Raw genomic sequence first — 10397 nt, 5'->3', positions numbered from 1 at the left:
GCCTTCGTCACTTCCGGCTCCACGGGGAAGCAAGGAGGGCGGAAGACTAGGGAGGTGGGGATCCTGTGGGAGTGACGGCCCGGAGTCTAAGAGACGGGGCGTGACGGGGCCGGAAGGTGGCGGGAGGGAGCCGAACCGGAGCCGGCGGGAGGGCCAGGCCAGAGGCCCCCAACCTGGCTTGCCCGCCCCGGCCGCGGCTGAGGAGGAAGAGGAGGATGATCTCCAGATACACTCGGAAGGCGGTGCCACAGAACTTGGAGCTGTGAGTGGACTGCTCAGCCACCCCAGCCCGGCCCAGACCGAGGCGGGCCGCAGGCGCTTTGCGGACCCTCCCTGACCAGTCCCTTGCTCCTTTTTCCTTTCCCAGGGCGAGGGAAAGAAAATTTTCTTCGGAATTCTCTCCTCCCAGCCTTGCCGGACGTTGCCCCTTCTACCTCCATCTCCAGCTAAGGGCGTGTTACCTGTGCTGTCCCAGGACTTGGCCCTCTTGGGTTGCACTTCTTGAGCTCGGGGACTGGGTTTCCTAAGGCATTTTGTAGTTTCCGCAGTGCTTCGTGCCCCAGTGTCAATGACCATTGACAACTCGTGAAGCTATTAATAGCTGAGTGCTACAATGAAGTTGAATACGTCTAGTGCCAAGCACAGTGCAAAGCTGCTTACATGCATGCATTAGCTCACTTAATCGTGTCAATAAGGAGACCAGATAGGAACTATTATTTTGCCCTTTCTACAGATAAAGATCCCAGACTTAAAGACTGTAGCATGCCAAAGATCACACAGCTAGAGGGTGGTGGTGGAGCTGAAGTACGAACCTGTTGTCAATCTGTTTTTGAAGCTTGTGGTCATAACCATTACACATACTGCCTCTGCACCTCTGCAATTTAGTGTCAGAATCCTTAAGGATCAGTTTTGCTTTTGAGACTTTAGACAGCAAATATTTCCCGCTTGAAGACCCACCTCCCACCCCTAGTGAAGTGTTATAATGTAGGAAGTAATGATAATGTCATTCATTTATTAATGCTTTGCACTTTAAAAAAGATTTTCACATTTTGATTCTCTTAACAACTCTGTAAGATGGGTATGATTATCTTTAGTTTTTCAGCAGATGAAAATATCAGAAAGGTACACATCTTAAGATTATATAACCAATAGGTTTTGAGCTTGGGTTTTTCAACCCCAAATACCAATATTTTTCCTCCACTAAACTATGTAATTTTAGCAACCATACATTTATTAATTAAATATTAACTATACAGGGCAATTAACAGGCATGGTATCTTCAGTCACATCTGGGTTTCTGTTTAGACTCTTCTGTAGCCTTGTTAATTTTAGGCAAATTACTAAATCTTTGAGCCTTCATTTCTGTAATATAGGAATAAGACCTTATCTAAAAGCATATCTAAAGTGATGGCATAGGGCTTGACACATAGTAGGTCCTCGGTAAATGGTAATTTCCTTGTCCCTTCCCATCTTTGCTTGGTACAATAGCCATACAAACAAAATCAGTCTATGATCTTTCCTTGCCTTTCAGAAGCTTATTATCTACTAAATAATAGGATAGGACACAGAAGCAGTTCAGTTAATAGGCTTTTTTAGCAAATAGGAAGAAGAAAGTCATTTACCAATAAAGGGAACAGGGCTTAGGCAAAAATCTGCTTTTATAATTAATTCTGACCATTCTGAGAGTGAAAAAAATATCATTTATGGAAAAAATTGTTGATAGCACTTATTGGGCCAGAATTATTGACCCAGTATGGTTATGTTACTTGTTCTCTATTGTTGACTTGATACTCCCTAAAGATAGCTCTCCCAAAAGATGATTCTCTAGAAGTGTCAGAATAACGTGAATAATGATGATAATGAAGATTATATGCATCTAAATAACAGTATATATATATATATATATATATATACATATATATATATTTTTTTTTTTTCTCAATACACGGGCCTCTCACTGTTGTGGCCTCTCCTGTTGCGGAGCACAGGCTCCGGACACGCAGGCTCAGCGGCCATGGCTCACGGGCCGAGCCGCTTCACGGCATGTGGGATCTTCCCTGACCGGGGCACGAACCCGTGTCCCCTGCATCGGCAGGCGGACTCTCAACTACTGCGCCACCAGGGAAGCCCTAACTAACAGTATATTAAAAGTAATTTTTACTTTAGGTGTTATAATGATAATTTGCTTTGATGAAGTAATTTTAGTTTTCTCCCTAATAGTTCCAAATTATAGATATTGAAAAGAGGTTGGGATAAAATATACAGCTTAACATTTTAAAAATGGTAAATCTCAAGCATAAATGTATAGTGAATAATATAATGACCTACCCATCACCTACATTAAACAGTTATCAAAATTTTAATATATTTGCTTCATCTTTCATCTATATATTTTTTTCAGCCTGTCTGTCATCTGTGAAATAAGGAAGGAAAACCCCAGACACTATCATTTCACCCCATATACTTCAATATGCATTGCTAAAAATTATACACATTTTCATATGTAACCACAAAGCTATGATCAAATTTAATATTTCTTTGGTATTATCTAATTGTCACTTGATAACCAAATTTCTCTGACAGACTAAAATATGTTTTAAGTTTCTATTTCATAGCTGGAATCCACATTTCTGATCCCCGCCACTGTCTCAAAGACAAGCTTTTGGTTGTAAAATCATTGAATGAGAGAAGTACAAATAGCTCTACACAAATCCATGCCCACCATTTGAGAAATAGTTTAAAGTACAAGCTCTGCTGACTAGGTCTTTATATACAAAAATGGTACAATTTACTAAAATCTCAAACTATTCATTTGCTCTGAGAAGCCTCAAACAAACTACTTGGATTTGAATCCTGGCTCCATTACTTACTAGCCATATGACCTTAAGTAGGTTACTTAATCCCTCTGTGCCTCACTTTCCTTTCCTGTGAAACAAGAGTATTAGATTTATAATATACATTTGCATATTAAAAGCCCTGGGAAGACCTCTTGTAAAGAAACCTGTGTAACTTTGTTTAACCTATCATGTTATTTGACTACAGAATTTTGTGGGGAAGGAAAGTCTATTGTGGATGATTAGGACTGGAACATATAATAATTGACCCCATAGTTTATTCTAATGCACATGTTGAACTCTCTAGAACAGTACTGTCCTATAGAAATATAATACAAAACACATATATAATTTAAATTTTTCAGGTAGTCACATTAAAAAAATAGTAGAAACAGGTGAAATTAACTTTTTTACCCTTTTATTTTGAAATAATTATGGACTCACAGGAAGTTACAAAAATAGTACAAAGTCCCATGAACCCTTCACCCAGATTCCCCCAATGATGACAATTTACGTAACTATCATATAATTTCAAAGCCAGGAAACTGACATTGGTACAGTACTGTTAACTAGACTATAAACCTTATTCAGTTTTCATCAGTTTTTATATCTACTCCTTTGTATATATGTATATATAGTTCTATGCAATTTGGTCTCATTTACTGATATATGTAACTACCAATACAATAGAGATACCGAGCTGTTCCATCACCACCAGGAAACATCCTTATATATGCCTTTACAGTCACATCCATTCCTTTCTTCACACCCTGGAACCACTAATCTTTTCTCCACCTCTATAGTTTTGTCATTTGTGAATGTAATATAAATGGAATCATATAGTATATGTAACCTTTTGAGATTGGCTTTTTTCACAAAGTATGATGCCCTTGAAATCCATCCAAGTTGTTGCATGTATCAGTTCACTCCTTTTTTATGCTAAATCATATTCCATTGTGTAGATATACCAAAGTTTAACTATTCAGCTGTCAAAGAACATTTCAGTTGTTCCAACCTTTTTCAATTATAAATAAAGCTGCTGTGAACGTTTGTGTACAGATTTTTGTGTGAACATAAATTTTCATTTCTCTGGGATCAGTGCCCAAGAGTGCAATGGCTAGGTCTCATGATAAACACATGTGTTTAGTTTTATAAGAAACTGAAATTATTCCAGAGTGGCTGCACCATTTTACATTCCTACCAGCAATGTATGAGAAATCCAGTTTCTCCATATCCTTATCTGCGTTTAGTGTTATCACCATATTTTATCTTAGCTGTTCTAATAGGTGTGTGGTTATACCTTATTATATTTTCAATTTGCAGTGAAATTAATTTTAAGAATATATTTTGTTTAACCCAAATATATCCAGAATATTATCATTTTAACATGTAATCAAGATAAAATAATTAATGATACATTGTACATTCTTGTTGTACTAAGACTTCGAAATCCTATGTGTTTTACACTTAAAGTGCATCTCATTTCCAACTGACCACATTTTAACTGCTAGTGATTAATGGCTACTGTATTGTACAGTGCAGTTCCAGAACAGCAAGAAGTAGGTGACGAACTTGTAGATCAAGTTACTGAAAAGTATATATTTTTTCTTTACAGGAAATATAACTTTGTTTTTCTCTTTCACAGGAAAGGAATAACAAAACATCCTCTTAATCATCATCCCCTTCCAGAGCAGCTGGATGCAATTTCCTCTACCAATGACAGCCATGAAAACGACATAAGTTCCCAAAGGTAATAACAAAAATTGTACTTGTTTGCTTATTGCACTTGATAATGGCAAAAGTTTTGTTTTTTTGCCTTAGGATTGGTATCAAGCCTTGTACTAATGAAAGAAAACAAGAATTTTTATCACACTTTTTCAATACCATTCAACTTTCATTCTGGAACAGCTAATGGAAACACACTTATTTTTATAACCTTTGAAAAGCAGTATTATGAAGTAGTTAAAAACAGAGACTCAGGAGGAACCCAAACAGATCTGATTTTTAATCCTGGTTTTGTCATCTATTAGCTGAATAATAGTGGGCAAGTTACTTACCTGGTAATAGTATCTCTTAAAGGGTGTTCTGAATATAAATGAGATAAAATACAGTAAATGCTGAGTAAATATTAGCTGCAGTTATTATTTTAAGAAATAGAGGATACGGTAACTTCACAGAGGGTTCTGAGAAGCAATGTGGTATCATAGAATAATTACAGTCATAAAACCTAGTTTCAACACCTAGTACTAAATCTCAGATTCTTTGTCTTAAAAAAGGGGTTGAGTTCTGCATCACCAGGTTGTTGTGAGGATAAAATGGGGTTAATATCTGTGAAAGTGCTTGGTAAACTAAAAGTGCCATACAAGTTCACATACTATTCTATGTGAATTCCTAGACGTTTCTGAAATGTCTTTAGTTCTCAAGGGTAGATATTATAAGTGGAATGTTAAAGTATTCATTGTAAACTAAGACTAGAATTATTTAGAATGGCTGCCATCAATTCTGTAGGAATTAGATCCGACTTTACTATGATGCTTACATTTCAAGTCCTTCATTTATTTTTACCTCTGTGGATATATTTCTACACATGCTTATCACCTAATAGATTGCTGAGTAGTTAATGCTGCAGAAACTTGAGGAAATATAAGAATTTTTCTATTTTCTCTTCTCCTTCCAAATTGTGCATTTAGTGAGTCTGACATCACACAAGAATCACCTTTTACATCAGCTGACACTGGGAATTCAAGGTCTGCTTTTCCAAGTTATACAGGCACAGGGATCTCTACTGAAGGCAGCTCGGACTTCTCCTGGGGATATGGTGTGAGTTTTATGTTATTGGTCTGATGGATTGCTTGGGAGACTGTTCTGGGAGTTAGCATTTGTCAGTTTGGTCAGTATATTTCATGCCTTCCCTCTCCTACACTGTTTATTTTTAACTTTATTTTATTTTATTTGGCTGTGCCGCGCGGCGTGCAGGACCTTAGTTCCCCAACCAGGGATCGAACCTGTGCCCCCTGCAGTGGAAGCCCGAAGTCTTAACCACTGGACCACCAGGGAAGTCCCTCATACATTGTTTATTTACTCTTTAAAATAGCTGTAAAGAAGCATCAGCTTCACCCTCTTTCAGTATTGCTCTGTTTTATGGATGTAGTAGTTGATCCTTAGAGATGCTTAGTGTTTGGCTTAAACACTTGCACGTTGGTACGGATCTGAGCTCTGGATCTACTCCTTCTGCTGTGCTCAGTCCACTAGTGTGTCTCTCGACTACTAATATTACCTTGTTGTTTAAAATGTTTTTGAAAGTTTATTACCAAGCCATATAGACTGGGAAAATGTTTATATTACTAAATGAAAAAAAGCACGTTAAAAATAAATGTATAGGGCTTCCCTGGTGGCGCAGTGGTTGAGAGTCCGCCTGCCGAGGCAGGGGACACGGGTTCGTGCCCCGGTCTGGGAAGATCCCACATGCCCTGGAGCGGCTAGGCCCGTGAGCCATGGCCGCTGAGCCTGCGCGTCCGGAGCCTGTGCTCCGCAATGGGAGAGGCCACAACAGTGAGAGGCCCGCTTACCACAAAAAATAAATAAATAAATAAATAAATGTATAGTGTAGTTCTAATTTTATTTTACAGATATTTTTGCTTATATATACTAGAAAAAAAGACTAAAGATATTTACCTAAAATGTTACTCCTTTATTAATTGGGTGTTGAGATAATGAGATTTATTTATTTATTCATTCATGACTATCTGCCATTATAAGTATTATTTTTAAAAGACCAACAACCTTAAAAGAAAATTTAAAAAACAAATTTTATGCATGTTTCTCACCTTGATGCAATAGGTATTTTTATTTCTGTATCCTCTTTCAATCTATATTTAATTTGGCCTAGCTATAGTCATGGTGTACATACAATACTATGCTCTGTTTTCTCACTTACTGTTATTTTGTAAGCACTCTTCCACAATACTGACTTTATACAATATTATTGTTAGCAACCTGCTTTCTTTACAAAAAGCCTGCTAATTGTTACAACCTTTTTGTCACTATGAGTTATTTTCTAGTCATTTTAAGTTGGATGTATATATAGTTGCCTTACATAGTTGTATGATATATGTGCATCCTGATCTGCTTCTTCATTCACCATTATTTCATATAGACATTTTCTTTTACTACTTCCATACTTGTCAATTTGAATAGTTATATATAGTTATATAGCATTTCCTTGTTTTAATATATTATATCATAATTTAGTAATTTCATTATTATCTGATACTTGGGTTTTCAGTTTTTATTTATTCAACAAATATTTATTGAATGCATTTGTTGTCAGACACTGTATTTGGGAATATGGGGTGAATGAGATTTACGTGATTCAATAGTCTAATGAGGGAGATTGACAAAAGCAAATGAACAAAATAACTACAAAAGGTCATAAGTACTATAAGGAAGACAACAGGGAGCTGAAATAGAACACTATAAGGGGGATTCACTTTAGGTAGGGTATCATGTAGGGTAGATCTGAGACTTGAAGACTGAAGAGTTAACCATGTGAAGAATGAGGAAAAGAGCTTCCAGCAGGTAACCGGCAGCATCTGCAAAGGCCCTAAGGAGGAAGAGATCTTCATGTTTCCAAGGGAAAGTGTTTGGTATGTTCTCGGAACTGGAAAAAGGTCAGGGTGGTTGAAGGATGGTGTACCAGGGGAGAAAGCGCTAATGAGACTGGAGAGGTAGGCAGCACTAGATCTTGTAAGGCGTTGTAGGCCATGGTAAAGAATTTAAATTTTATCCTTACGTAATGATTTAATTAATTTGATGACTTATTTTGAGGTTTTAGTGTACTGACTATATATTTCAATCAGTTATCTCTATATTTTAATTAGTATCTCTTTATAAGTTATGAATGTCATACAAATGTTTCCCATTTCCCTTCTTTCCTTTTGGTATTTATTGTGTAACAGATTTTTTTAAAAAAATTCAAATATAACCATTTTACTTTTGACCTTAATTTCTTTGCTAGTCAGGATTTTATCTTTAGAAAGATGGAATATTATAATATTCTTCTTCATAGCTTTTTAATAGAATTTTGCGTGTTTAACTTTTTAACTCACCAGACTTTTAAAATAGTATATGGTGTGAGGATAATTCTTTTACTGTTGAACCTACTTTGTTTGAACAATTTTTCTACATTTGACTTAATATCTTAGGGTTTTCATGATATTTTAAAAATCTTGGAAAATCTATTAGTGTTCATTAAAAAACATGTATTATTTAGTATTTGTGTCCTCTTTGCTCTTTCAGATAAATTTTATTTTCCCTTGTATGAAATTTTATAAAATATTCATGAGGGATTTAATTGATATTGTATTACAACATTATATTAAATTAGGTGCAGGGAGAACTAAAATTTATTGAATATTTAATAGGTGCTAGGCTCTGTACTAATCGCTTTATAAACACATTTCAGTCATTTTGTACCTTGACTGAACTTAGTATTCTACCTAGAAATATAGTTTACTTAGATCTTCCTTTAATTTAATCCACTTTATCATTTCATTATTTATTTTGAGTAAATCTCTTGTTGTAAGATACAACTGATATTAAAATTGAACTTAGTATTTAATTATACATTTTCCTTGCTTTTGAACTTAGGTGTTTTTGAGTTATCACTGGTATATAGGAATACAGTTTTCCCCCCAATTTAACTAATGGCCTACTACTTTGCCAAATATATTTATAATCATGCTGGCGTTTATATTCTTAGGTTTATTTCTTTTAAAATATTGTTTTAAAATTAACAAAGTTGGGGACTTCCCTGGTGGTCCAGTGGTTGATACTTCGCCTTCCAATGTAGGGGGTGTGGGTTCGATCCCTGGTCGGGGAACTAGGATCCCACATGCCTCGGGGCCAAAAAACCAAAACATAAAACAGAGGCAGTGTTGTAAGAAGTTCAATAAAGACTTTAAAAATGGTCCACATTAAAAAAAAAAAAAGTCTTAAAAAAATTAACAAAGTTATTATAATGATGTGAAGGAAGACTTTCCTTTTTTATTCTAATTATATCTATTATTTAAAGTTTTATAGTCAACAATCATAAAAATATCTAACCCAGTTCTATTCTATTTTAGTTTTATCTAGTTCAGATTGATTTTTTTTAAAATAATCAAATAAGGTTTATTCTAGGAATACAAAGATGGGTCAATATCTGTAAATGTATTAATATGTTTAACATCAGTGAATTAAAGGAAAAAATATGATCAAGCCAATAGATGTTTAAAAGATACTTGATAAAATTCAAAAACCATTCCTTATAAAAATTTTCAATTAGATAGGGAAGGAAACCCTTGAAACTTGATAATGACTATTTGTCAGTTAAATATCAGTTTAAATGGCAAAACACTAAAGCTGTTTCAGTTACAGCAAGGAACCAGACAGGGATTCTCTATTTACAAATTTAATTGATTCCTTTGCTAACTTTGTACATTTTAATTTTTACATAAAGCTTGTCATCATACACTCTATCCAGGGCTATTTGTTTTTCCACTTAACACTATCAATATATTTTGAAGAATATATTACATTATAGTATATTATGTATATTATAGTATATTCAAATATATATATTATTAAAAAACTAACTGCTTTGTTCTTTGATGGCTGCATAGCCATTGCTATTACAAAAAAGTGCTGCATTTATGACTCTGTACATATATTATTTTACATATATATGAACATATCTGAGGATAAGTTTCTAGAGGTTGAATGCTGCTCAAAAGATACATGCTTTTGTAATTTTGAAAGTTGTTACCAAATTGACCTCTGTAAAAGTTATGACAATCTGCAATCTCACCAGGAACATATGAAAGGGCCTATTTTCTTACACTCTTGACCAAAACAGTGAATTATCAAACTTTTTCATCTTTGCCAGAGTTTTAGTTTTTTTTATTTAAAGGTATCTGATGCAATGGGGTTGATTAGAAAAGAAAAGTTGCACACCTTACAGAAAACTGCATAACTTACATATTGGGTGTGCATGTGTGTGTGTGTGTGTGTGTGTATGTGTGTATGTGTGAAAACAGTACACAGATCAAGATATAGACAATCAGCATCCCACAAGGCTCCTAGATGCCCTCTCCCAACCCCAAAGATAACTAGTGTTCTGACCTCTATCATCAGGTTTACTTGTTCTTGCCCTTCATATAAATGGAATCCTACAGTATGTATTTTTTATATCTGGCTTCTTTTGCCTAGAACTGTTTGAAAAGTTCATACATGATGTTGCACATATTTGTAGTCTGTGAATTGCCTATTAATATTTTCATACTCATTTATTATTTTATTTATCATTTTCATATTAATTAGTAGGAGTTCTTTGTCTTTATTTTTAAATTTATTTTAACTTATTTTTTATTTATTTATATTTTGGCTGTGTTGGGTCTTCGTTGCTGTGCGCGAGCTTTCTCTAGTTGCAGTGAGTGGGGGCTACTCGTTGTTGTGGTGCGCGGGCTTCTCATTGCAGTGGCTTCTGTTGTGGAGCATGGTCTCTAGGCGTGCAGCCTTCAGTAG

General features: G+C 35.3%; 1 protein-coding gene across 7 annotated transcripts in view; it reads left to right on the top strand.

The window, feature by feature from the left end:
* Nucleotides 1–75: 75 nt before the first annotated feature.
* The window catches only part of FAM149B1 (family with sequence similarity 149 member B1), a 63645-nt gene continuing 53323 nt past the window's right edge, over nt 76–10397 (top strand). For 3 of the 7 annotated variants that reach the window (XM_019936083.3, XM_019936085.3, XM_019936082.3), the window contains exons 1-3: nt 76–262; nt 4480–4584; nt 5525–5654. In XM_019936083.3, the coding sequence (XP_019791642.1) occupies nt 216–262; nt 4480–4584; nt 5525–5654 (282 nt within the window). In that variant the 5' untranslated portion in view covers nt 76–215. Of the gene's footprint in view, nt 263–4479; nt 4585–5524; nt 5655–10397 lie in introns of those variants that run through there. The other 4 variants (XM_073793472.1, XM_073793470.1, XM_073793471.1 and 1 more) reach the window with 4 other exon arrangements.

This window comes from Tursiops truncatus, chromosome 16 (assembly GCF_011762595.2).
Source record: "Tursiops truncatus isolate mTurTru1 chromosome 16, mTurTru1.mat.Y, whole genome shotgun sequence".
Classification (NCBI taxonomy): domain Eukaryota; kingdom Metazoa; phylum Chordata; class Mammalia; order Artiodactyla; family Delphinidae; genus Tursiops; species Tursiops truncatus.
The sequence above is the reverse complement of the archived record's forward strand: the minus strand, read 5'-3'. Positions and strand labels throughout refer to the sequence as shown.